The sequence below is a fragment of the Alosa pseudoharengus genome, unplaced genomic scaffold (assembly GCF_046254945.1).
Source record: "Alosa pseudoharengus isolate Yale_2024_CS ecotype anadromous, Long Island Sound unplaced genomic scaffold, YU_APseudo_1.1 YU_APseudo_1.1_scf_20, whole genome shotgun sequence".
NCBI classification, from domain to species: Eukaryota; Metazoa; Chordata; class Actinopteri; order Clupeiformes; family Clupeidae; genus Alosa; species Alosa pseudoharengus.
In genome coordinates, this window is record NW_027468664.1 from 29,289,463 (window position 1) to 29,301,962 (window position 12,500).

At 43.8% G+C, this 12,500-nt stretch overlaps 1 protein-coding gene across 2 annotated transcripts in view; it reads right to left on the reverse strand.

Annotated features, from left to right (window-relative positions):
• The window catches only part of cdk17 (cyclin dependent kinase 17), a 78,208-nt gene that overhangs the window by 7,613 nt on the left and 58,095 nt on the right, over positions 1 to 12,500 (reverse strand). For both annotated transcript variants that reach the window (XM_076297028.1, XM_076297029.1), the window contains exons 5-12: positions 8,661 to 8,786; positions 7,048 to 7,104; positions 6,131 to 6,245; positions 1,778 to 1,872; positions 1,605 to 1,667; positions 1,238 to 1,361; positions 788 to 908; positions 1 to 51 (exon numbers count right to left, since the gene is read on the reverse strand). The exon at positions 1 to 51 is cut by the window's left edge and continues 47 nt beyond it. In XM_076297028.1, the coding sequence (XP_076153143.1) occupies positions 1 to 51; positions 788 to 908; positions 1,238 to 1,361; positions 1,605 to 1,667; positions 1,778 to 1,872; positions 6,131 to 6,245; positions 7,048 to 7,104; positions 8,661 to 8,786 (752 nt within the window). The remainder of the gene's footprint in view (positions 52 to 787; positions 909 to 1,237; positions 1,362 to 1,604; positions 1,668 to 1,777; positions 1,873 to 6,130; positions 6,246 to 7,047; positions 7,105 to 8,660; positions 8,787 to 12,500) is intronic.

Genomic DNA, 12,500 nt, shown 5'->3' on the forward strand with positions numbered 1-12,500 from the left:
GGGAACAGAGGCCGACCAGCAGCCATCTCATAAAATATACACCCAACGCCCCTACACACACACACACGCGCGCACACACACACACGCACACGCACGCACACACACACGCACACACACACGCACAGAGGAGGGGGGTGGGGGAGAGAAACAAGAGTTGTGAGCTTGAGAAAAGTTGCCAGACTTCATTGTATGCAGCATATTCATAGTATTCCATGTCTGGTGATTTGAAATGCTCATTTGGCTAGAGGTAACAAGCAGGAGGTGATTCAGGGTTGGAATCTGCCATATTCACTGAGTGGCCTCCATTTCTGTGCCTTCACTTGGCCACACACGCTTGCCCAACTCAGAGAGTGGAATTCACAACTTACAAATACTGCACACCCACACGCTAACACACAAGCTCACCAATACATAAACACATAAGCACACACACAGACACAGACATTTGTGACACACACACACACACTCAGACGCACACAGACACACATATTTGAGTGGAATACTCATTATTACAAACACAGACACTTATTAATCAATATAACCGCACATGTACACACACACATGCATACACACAGACACAGACATTTGCCACATGTATATTAAAGAAAAAATTCTCATTTATACAGACACACACACACACACATATATTTGAGTGGAATACTCATTACTACAAACACAGACACTTATTAATCAATATAACCACACACACACTGACACATACACACACACACACTCTCTTACCACATGTTTATTTGATTGGAGTATTCATTAATACACACACACTTACCACATGTCTATTTGAGTTGAGTACTCTGAGGATCCCAACAGCACATCTGGAGGTCTGTACCACAGCGTCACCACCTCATTGGAATAGGTCTTAGTGGGCACTGACTTGGCCCTGGCCAAACCTAACACACACACACACAGAAAGAGATTAATTAGATTAATGGTCATAGCAATTAGCATCAATCTCCAATTGATCTTTTTGGCATACTGTACGTCAGGTTCTGTTACCCTCATGAATCACTCTCCCTTTAACACACACATGCACACACAAACACACACCGAAACTAACACATTCTCAAACACACACACGCACACACAGTTAAATAATATACTCTTTCACACACACAGACAGATACACACACGCTCGCAGAAACACTTAAACTAACTCTCTCTCACACACACACAAACAAACAAACAAACAAACAGTCCCACACACAGACTTGTCTCTTACCAAAGTCGGCGAGTTTGAGTTCTCCCCGCTCATTGATGAGCAGGTTTTGGGGCTTGAGGTCTCTGTGTAGAACCTTCCGTTTGTGACAGTAGGCTAAACCCCGCAGGATCTGATACAGGAAGATCTGACCATCACACACACACACACACACACAATGTTAGAAATTCATGCTTCCCCTCAATCAACATAGGTAGTCTTTATACATGTACAGTACATGTCAATGTGCCCATTTCTAAGTATGTCCATATAAGTGCGCCTGGCTGTGTGTGTCAGGGTGTCTGAGTGTGAGTGTGTGTGTGTGTGTGAGTGTGAGTGTGTGTGAGTGTGAGTGTGAGTGTGAGTGAGTGAGTGTATTGATGAGACTTACTTTTACATTGTGCATACTCATGATGTTTCCACAATCATCCATGTACTGCTTCAAGTCCTTATCCTGCACAGGAAGTGACATCATTTATGTACTCTACGGGGACTACAACTCCCAACATGCACTTATACAGATAGGTAATTTTGACAATGAATAAATAATAAACATGTGCTTACCAAGTACTCAAAGACTAACGTCAGGGATTTATCCGTGTGAACAATGTCATGTAACGTCACAATGTTAGCATGCTTCAAGTCCTTCAGCAATGACACTGTGAAAGCCAAAGAAAAAGGAAGGGGGGAGAGAGAGAGAGGGAGAGAGAGAGAATAGAAATAGAGGGCAGTGAGTGAAGCTATTGGACGGATGGACAAAAATGGGGACGGATAGATTTTTCCCTTCTTTCCTGAGCAGAGGGATGCATTAAATTGGGCAGTGCATCAGACAGCCAGATGGCTGAAAGCTCTGGATGGACAGCTAGCTCTATAGTGGGGGTCAAGGGAGATAAAACGCTGGTGGATGGATCGATAGACAGCTTATAGACTGGTGAGAGAGAGAAAGGGATGAAACGTTGATGGATGGATCGATGGACAGCTTATAGACTGGTGAGAGAGGGAGAGGGATGAATCGCTGATGGATATAGAGATTTATTACACGGCTCTTCAGAGTGCTGCAGAAAGTTCCATTCACATGAATGGGCCTTCCCAACGTTCGGGCCTATGTTAAATCTATATAATCACCGGCAAAGTATATAATCAGCGCTGTCAATGGCAACGGGTTGATTAACGTCTTTCATATCCCTCCGTAAGTCCGTTCGCTTATTAATCCCTTCAGGTCCGCTGTGCGTAAGGGTTCTGTTCTCCCTGTCGGGACTTATTTTCTGATAATTACCGGCGGACAATACATTATCCCTTACTTAACACAGGAGAGGAGAGATAAGTGCACAGTTACACAATGATGCCCCATCGAATATCGAATATCGAGTATTGGTTGGAACCGGGACTATCTTTGCGATTTTCCCGGAATCGTTAAAAAGTTTAAATTTCGATTCCTAGTTTCGATTCCCAGTCCGCCGACCTGAAGAAGAAACGGCTGAACACCAACAAAGAAGCGCATAGTTCATAGAATTAAAATTCATGGAGAAGGTCAGACTATTTCATTCAGAAAGCAGGGTTCCCGCGGATCCTTAAATAGTCTTAAATACAACTGAATTTTCGAAAGAGAGGTATTAAATGTGCTTATGGGACCGCCAGCGAGTGCAAGAGAGCGAGTGATGTCTCAATCCAGTTTCGTGTATTTAAAACGCAATTGTATAAGTGACTAGGCTATTAGGCTACGGGAGGAAGTGTAGTGGTTGCAGAGTGAAGATGTTTTTCACGGGTGTGGTTAAAGGAGTGAAAACAGTAATAATACAGTAGGCCTATGTGCCTAATATGCCTGCGTTTTCGTGGTGTAGCTGAGGCCAGGGAGATAGGCCTATACAGGACGTGGAATGAGGAAGCCTACGGTAGAATGAGCAAAAGAAAGAAAGAGTGATAGGTTGGCCATACGTTCGAATTTAGGCCGGACATATGGATTTTAAAAGCCCTGTCCGGCGTCCGGCGCAGCCTCAAGCCGGACGCTCATTTGTTCTCTTTTTTGGAGTTGCGCTTGGCATCTAAAATCGTTGCTCGGACGCAGCATCGTTTCACAAACTATGGACGCGAAGACTGCTGGTCAAATTATGTGCAATCTTCGCAATTAGGAGGAAATACTGTAGGCTATATGTTAAGTTGATCTGTTTGCATCTTTCCAGCGTGTGTTGCTGGCCTAGCCTAGGGAAGAAAATATCTGTCTAAGTTATAATAGCCTACCTGTAATATCTGCCAGCAGCTTGCTTGCCAGCGTTTCCCAGTAGGCTAGGCCTACTTCGCAAAAGTTGTAAACTGTAACCGCATATTTTTTGAATGTCGGCGACTGGCTACATAAAAACGTGTGTTCATAATACGTGCGTGCTTGAGATGAAACCAGCGGTTTTCAGCAGGATCATGCGAGGAGGACCTGTCTCTTAATTAATTTAAAACAAGTCAATGGTTTTACAATGTTTCAGTCAAGCTTTGGTTGGTTTAGATACAACTGGTATGCAAAATGTAAAGTAGTGGATTAACTTTAATTTGCTGTGCTGCATATTGGACAATAGATGCTCATAGTAAATTATATAAAGTAGGCTTATTAAAATATGTAAATAGCTTAGTCTAACTTTGAAAAAAATATTGAAGGGAATCCAGTCCAGTGCACATGTCTTTGGCAAGTAGCCTAGGCTACTACAGACACAGGTGAAGAACAGTCAGCCTCAGCAGTAAGCAAAACCAAATATGTACAGCCAGCTTCAAAAGCAAGCAGCCCAGACCCTAAAATTGGGCATTTATAGCTTTGAAGGTAATTCACACACAATTATTTTTCTTTCGCCAAAATATATTTGGTAACTTCTGTAGACATCCAAAATGGGGTGGGGGTTAAAATTAGTAGGAAAAAAACTACTATTGCATAAACAGTCATATATATCTTTTTGCCGTGGTATAGTCTTAAGTTTCATTTAGATGTCTTGAAAAGGTCTTAAAAGTCTTTAAATTTGCACTTGGAAAATGTGCAGATACCCTGAGAAAGACCGTTGGTTAGCTAGCTCATTTAAAATATCCTAAACTTTTTTTGACCCAGCCTCTTAAAAAAATCGGAATCGAGAATCGCTAGGAACCGGAATCGAAATAAGAAATCGGAATTGGAATCGGAATCGTTCAAATTCAAACGATACCCAACCCTAATGCTAACAGATAGAGACATGATTATATCAATGAAGAGATGGATGGATGAATGGGATTATAAATGGATACATGAATAGACTAGATCAGTGATCCTAACTATTTTTTTCACAAGAGCCACATTGGCAGTGCAAAATCAAAAGGAGAGCCACTTTTACGACAACATACTAAGTCACCTTTGCAAATGTGCATTTCTACATATAAATTGGACATCCCACAAAAAAAGAAATAACACAGCCAATACTGGGTAACGTTACACCTGCCGTTTGTCTGCTCGTCCCCTCCCCGGTGTCTTCCTGCTGATTTTTGTTTGCTGCTTCCTCAGACTCATTTCCCTCATCCACTGTTCGCTACAACACTGTGTGTGTGTGTCTGTCTCTCTTGCTTTTGAGCTCATTTCTGTCCCTTTTTTTTATTATTAAAAACCGGTCCATTTTGTGTTGCACGCTAGCGGAACTAACGTCGCCTGCCTGTGCCTGCAAACGTGCGCTGCGGTTAAGTTTTGTAAACAATGCCACGTGGCATGCGGGCTGTGTTGCCAGGTTTGACAATACCCCCTTTAGGAAGCACCATTAAGGCTTAATAACTTCCTTTCACCTTCATTACACCTTCAGGTTTTGGGTGAAGGGAGAAGTATAATTCAGATGTTTGCGTTTTTGTAGTGCAGTTGTTTATGAAGCACATTTGAAAAAAATTATTGGCTGTGTTACCACATACAGTGGGTCCCATTTAGAAGTGGCCACTTCATTCACGCTTTCCGTGATTCAAGCAGCTGCGTGAAATGTATTACAACTTATCGCCACGAGGTGGCAGTTAAAGTCCGCTGTAGCATTGCCGGTAAACAGGGCAACGGATTGCATTCAAAGGTGTTGCAAGTAGCAGTGAGATACTGTAAGCAGAACGAAACTAAAGATCACCTCGTTGAAGTCATACAGTAGACTAGGCTAAATCAGAGCCTAGCCTACCTTTGTTTTTATCAAGCTGGGGCCAGAGATGATGGCCTTTCGCAAACAGTTTAGGCCTACTCAAAATGAGTAAAACCAAATTTGGCGAAATCTCGCCAAAGCTGCCATGCGAGCCACCAGTTATAGCTTGCCGCATGTGGCTCGCGAGCCGCGCAATGAGTAACACTGGACTAGATGGATAAATGCATCAGTAGATAGATCTTATAGAATTAATGTGTTGACAGAAGGATAGGTGAATCATAATCTGCCCTATCTAATCTATTCTAATAGACATGCAGACAGATGGGTGGATGGGTAGATAGACTGAATGGATGACTGAATGAATGGATGGAGGATAGAGGGATGGATGACTGAATGAATAGACTAGATAGATAGGTGGGATGCCTATTGCACCTTGATAGATAGATAGATAGATAGATAGATAGATGGGATGGCTATTGTACCTTCTCAGATAGATAGATAGATAGGATGGCTATTGTACCTTCTCAGATAGATAGATAGATAGATACAGTAGATAGATAGATAGATAGATAGATAGATAGATGGGATGGCTATTGTACCTTCTCAGATAGATAGATAGATAGATAGGATGGCTATTGTACCTTCTCAGATAGATAGATACAGTAGATAGATAGATAGATAGATAGATAGATAGATAGATAGATGGGATGGCTATTGTACCTTCTCAGATAGATAGATAGATAGATAGATAGATAGATGGGATGGCTATTGTATCTTCTCAGATAGATAGATGGGATGGCTATTGTACCTTCTCTGATGGCGGTGCAGGGCGCTCCCTCCTCGTGCTCCAGTCGGATCTCCTTCAGGGCCACCAGGTTCTCCGTCAGCTTACTCCGGCCCTTATACACCGTGGCATAGGTACCCTACACACACACACACACACACACACACACACACACACACACAGAAAGTGCCATGTTAAAACTGCCACAATGACATAGGAAGTCAGGCAAGACAAGATTCTTACACAAGAACAGACAGACAGGAACAGACAGACAGACAGACAGACATGAAGAAGAGCAGGACAAACGTAAACCATAAAAGATTCCTAAAATACAAGCATTAGCCTTCCTGCTGCCCTTGCTGGTGAGAATGTGCAGTCATGTGATTTGTGCAAATGGTCATGTGCTTCAAGCTTCAGGTATCCCCACTTCTGCCTATGAATGTCCTGTGCAGACAAGATTCCGTGCGTGTGGATGAGATTGTATAAGTGTGGATGTAGCCAGAGAGAAGTCTTGAACCAAAACAGCTTATTTTCTCTCTCTCTCTCGATGTGTGGCTCACAGTGTGTGCATGTGTGCGTGCGTCTGTCTGAGGTAGAGAGAAAGGCCATTAATATAATATGAACCTAATCCTGCTCTTGCGGCCTCTCTGACACTTACAGACGTACACCGTTTAAAAGAGTCTAGTGCTCAGTGTGTCTGACAGTGAACAGCTTTTTAACACACTCTTTGTGCAATGTGAAAGCACAGAAACACAGACAAGCTTTGGGCAGACAGAGAACTGTGTGTGTGTGTGTGTACAAATATGGGTGTATTATGTGACAACTTATCTGTATGTGGATGTGTGCGTGCATTTGTCTCTGTGTGTTAGTGTGTGTGTGTGTGTGTGTGTGTGTGTGTGTGTGTGTGTGTGTGTGTGTGTGTGTGTGTGTTTGACTCTTACCTCTCCCAGCTTGTCCAGTTTTATGTAGGTCTCCAGCTTTCCAAACCCAATTTCCGACTAAAACAAATAACAGAGAGAGAGAGAGAGAGAGAAAGAGTGTGTGCAAGTGAGTGTTTGTGTGAGAGTGAGTGGGAGAATGAGAGAGGGGGAGAGAGAGAGAGATTAACGATGATGTTATGTTTAATTAGGAGGAGACACACACACACGTTGAGCAGACCTCTTATCTAAGATCACACACAGACGAGCGTTAGAGGGCACTCAACAGCCAACAGGACCACAGCCAATAGCACTTCACACACAGTGCCCATTCATCTACCTCTGGCACTGACGCGCGAGCGCGCACACACACACACACACACACACACACACACACACACACACACACACACACACACATATCTAGACTATCAGAAGCAAACAAACACACATATACTAACAGAATAGGATAACACATGTACATTCACAGACACAGACAAACACACAAACACACACACACAAAACGCACATCTAAACTATCAGATGCAAACACACACATACGACGAGAATAAGATAACGCATGTACACTCACAGAAACAAATGCACATCCATAGCATTAGATAATGTTGAATAGACACACAAACAAATGTATACACCTACATTAAAACACTAAATATTCTCTACACAATAAATATCCAAATACACAAAAATACATAAACTAAACACACAGCAAGATATTCTCACACACACACATTGTTATGACATTTTTGTGCCAGATGCAATAATATTGAGAGAACAGCAGGGGGCGGCACATTCTCATCATTCTCTCTCCCATACACACACACACACACACACACACACACACACACACACACACACACACACACACACACGGCAGAGAGACAGAGACAGATGACAGACTGGAACAATAGACACCAAGACGACACAGAGATACTGAGAAGCAGCAGCATTCAAATGCAAAACCTTCGGAGAACACAGACAGACAAAGGAATCAAGCGTAAGAGTGTGTGAGCGACCATGACCGTGTGTGTGTGTGTGTGTGTGTGTGTGTGTGTGTGTGTGTTTATCAGTGTGAGCAATGTGTACACGCTAAAATAGGATTAGATCTAATGGGAGATACACTTTTCATGCTAAATTTTAATCCAACTTTCTGTGTATTCAAAACTAGGTCAATCCATTCACAGATACACACACACACACAGACACACACAAAGAAACATTTTCCTGTATTTACATGGACACAACCCAAATCGTTACATGCATATCCGTACTCATAACACATAAACAAACATCTATATGGAACAGAAAAGGTTAAGGTACAGAGAAGTTCCTGTAGACACACGCACACATGCGCATGGGCGCACACACACACACACACAACTTTGTAAACACATAAACATAATTGAATAAAGCTTGTCATGAAGAAAGACAAAACACACACTTTCACCTACGCGTGCACGTGCACGTGTGCACACACACACACACACACACACAGACACACAGACTAAGTATGACTTTGTAGCACACACACTAAAAGAAAGCCTGCCGCGCAGAAACAAAATACATACATTCACCTATAAGGAAGGACTGCATCACACACACACACACACACTCACCAGCGAGGCCCTGCGTGAGCGACGGCTGAGGGGCTGGTCGAACGGGGGGCTGCTGAGCTGCAGCTTCTCCAGGTAGCCGTCAGGGATCCGGATATCAGCCGGCAGAGAGAGACGCTTATTCAGGTCCTAACACACACACACACACACACACACACACACACACACACACACACACACACACACAGAAAAGTGTCAGGTTAGAATTGACAATACATACAGTGCACCACAGATGCAAATGTAAACATATTTGAGCAGAGCAGAGGTCTCAGGTCAAAATTATTTGATTTCAAAGAGGTGTGTGTGTGTGTTTGTGTGTGTGTGATGTTACTCTGCATGTGGGTGTTTGTTTGTGTCCTGTGTGTCTGAGAGAGGAGACAGTGTGAATATCATAAAGCCTTGAGTGTGGTGAGGTGTGTGTGTGTGTGTGTGTGTGTGTGTGTGTGAGATGCTACTCTGCGTGTGTGTGTGTTTGTGTCCTGTGTGTCTGAGACAGTGTGAATATCATCAGGCTTTGAGTGTGCAGAGATGTGTGTGTGTGTGTGTGTGATGCTACTCTGCATGTGTGTGTTTGTTTGTGTCCTGTGTGTCTGAGACCATGTGAATATCATCAAGGCTTGAGTGTGCAGAGGCCGGACCATGTTGAGACCCCTTGCGTGTCTGGGATCCACAAATAGCCCTCATGCTCTCCTTCAGACACCCACACACACTTGCACAGACAGATGCAGCAGCAACCAAAACACACGACACACACTCAATCACGTACTCACACAAACACACGTACACACACACACACTTGCACAGACAGATGCAGCAGCAACCAAACACATGCGCCACGCAGCACGACACTCCATAAACATATGACTGATGAGCGCACCTATGCACGTGCAAACACAGATACTGTACACACACACACACACACACACAAACAGGATGCTGAAGGTGAAAGTAAGGTTTGCATGTGATGACAGGACATGCACACATGGACAGACGCACACCAACACACACAGGATGCTGTGAAGGTGAAAGTAGGGTTTGCATGCGATGACAGGACATGCACACACACACGCACACATGCAGACACACATACACACACACACACACACACGCACACACACGCACACATACAGACACACACACACACACACACACACACACACACGCACACATGCAGACACACATACACACACACACACACACACGCACACGCACACATGCAGACACACATACACACCCACACACACGCACTCATGCAGACACACATACACACCCACACACACACACACACACGCACACATGCAGACACACATACACACCCACACACATGCACACATGCAGACACACATACACACCCACACACACACACACACACCAGCTGGGGCTGCATGGCTGATAACCAAATCATGGAGCTTAAGAACATGGTGAGCATTTCAAGGAAATGTTTTTCAGTTTATAAAAACCTGTGTGTGTGTGTGTGTGTGTGTGTGTGTGTGTGTGTGTGTGTGTGCTGTGTGTGTGTGCTGTGTGTGTGTGCTGTGTGTGTGTGCTGTGTCTGTGTGTGCTGTGTGTGTGTGAGCCTGCTTTTGCAATCTCATCACATCCAAAACTGCCTTCACCTTCACAGCACCCTTGGAGCAAACCTGGAATTAATTAACGCAGAGCTCAACATCAAAGAGCTCACCTCACCTAAATCTGCCTGTGTGGGCGTGTGTTCATGTACAGTAGGTGGCAGTGTGTGTGTGTGTGTGTGTGTGTGTGTGTGTGTGTGTGCGCGTGTGCAAATCAGTGGGTGTGTGTGCATGTTTGAGAAAGTAATGGTACATAATGGTGGAAGTGGTGTGAGATGTGTAGAAAGCGTAATTGCAATTGTAATTGCAGGCTTGTCCGTTTTGCCGCATGTGTGTACGCGTGTGTACTTGTGGGTTGTGATCATATGTGTGTGCGCGTGTTGTGTGTGTATGTGTGCGTGTGTGTTGTGTGCGTGTGTGTTGTATGTGTGTGTGTGTGTTGTATGCTGTATGCGTGTGTGTGTGTGTGTGTGTGTGTGTGTGCGCGTGTAAGGAAGCTGTGGGTGAAGTGAGTGTGGCGCGTTCTCTGTGGGGAGCCCCCCCCATGTTGTGTGGGAATGGCCCTGACGACTGATCTCATAGGTCAGGGCTCCAGCCTCTCCCCTCACCGCAAGCAAAGGAATGAATATGGTTCTTCAGCCTGTTGCCATGGAAGATCCTCTTGAAGGTTCTACTTCCAGTATTCTAATTCTAGAACCATTTTTGGTCTCAGTTCAGCCAGAGAGCATTAGTAATCAAGGATCCTTGGTTCAGCTGCAGCCAGTGATCTATGTAGACCCTATGGACCCTTTCAAGAGAGTTCCATTATCAGCATCATAGTTGGCCCCACAAGACTTCCTTTTTAACATTCCATATGTTATCTTAATGCTGAGGAAATAGATTGGGGCCCAAATAGAACGTTCAAGCATTGTTTTTGTTTTTATTGTTGAAAGGGTCTATATGTCATAGTCGTTGCTTATAAATTCTTATATGTCTATGGCTGCAGTACATAGAAAAACGATGAAGAACGAGAAAAATGATTTTGAAAGATTTGACTAGAAAAAGGGTTCTGCCAACCTACTGGGAGAACTTGGGACAATAGAATTGTTTTGTCATAAAGATCCCTTTCGTCAACCTTTTTGATCATGTACACTAACGACATAATAAGCTTACAAGTCATCAAGCTCAATCTTAAAATGTGACCTGACCAACAAATGCATCATAACAAACATAACAAAATTCACTGTGTTATCAAGTAATTTAGTATTAATAATAACACTGTACATATAGTTAAATACATTAAGGTTTAATTACTAAAACACTGTGTTGTCATCTGTGCAATTAGTCTGGTTGCAATTCCATGATATGAACAGAGGGGGGCAGAGGACCATCAGCAAGGAGTTATGTGTGGTTTGTTTTTTCCATAGCACATGCAGGGTCTTTTACCAAAGCAAGAGGGGAATGTGACTATGTCAATGAGTAGAACGCTTTTCTGAGGTACAACTCTGACTGTGTGTGTGTGTGCATGTGTGTGAGAGAGTGTGTGCTGCGTGGGTGTGTGCACAAATCGACTTTGGGTGACTCAAGGTGTTTACCTTGAATTCCACAGACTACTGAGTGAGAAGGAATATCTATTGGGCTACCAGCTAAGGTGCACCTCCACACACACACACTGCATGCCTCAAGGTCTCCCAAAATGATGTGACTATACTTGTCCACAAAACAGGGCCACAGATAACACACATGCCTAACATACCACGCACGCACACACACACACACACACACACACACACACACACACACACACACACACACACACACACACACACACACACACACACACACACACACACACACACACACACACACACACACACACACACACACACACACACACACACACACACACACACACACACACACACACACACACACACACACACACACACACACACACACACACACACACCTTAGGATCTATGCATAATTCTATTAAATCATCCATGGACTGAGGAAGCCCTTTGGCCGAGTCAAGTCTTTCCAAAAGGCATTCAATAGGCCGCTAGAGATGAACAGACAGAACACTGCGAAGGGCAGTGAGATGGAGATAGAGTTGGAGACAGAGAGGAGAAGAGAGGAGCAGAGAGAGAGAGAGAGGAGAAAAGAGGAGAGAGAGAGACAGAAAGAAAAAGAGAGACAGATAAGGATAGGAAGAGAGAGAGAGAGAAAGAGAAAGAGAGAGACAGAGTGCAAGAAACTGAGAAAGAAAGAACTCCTCCCTGAGTCTTGTCAAACT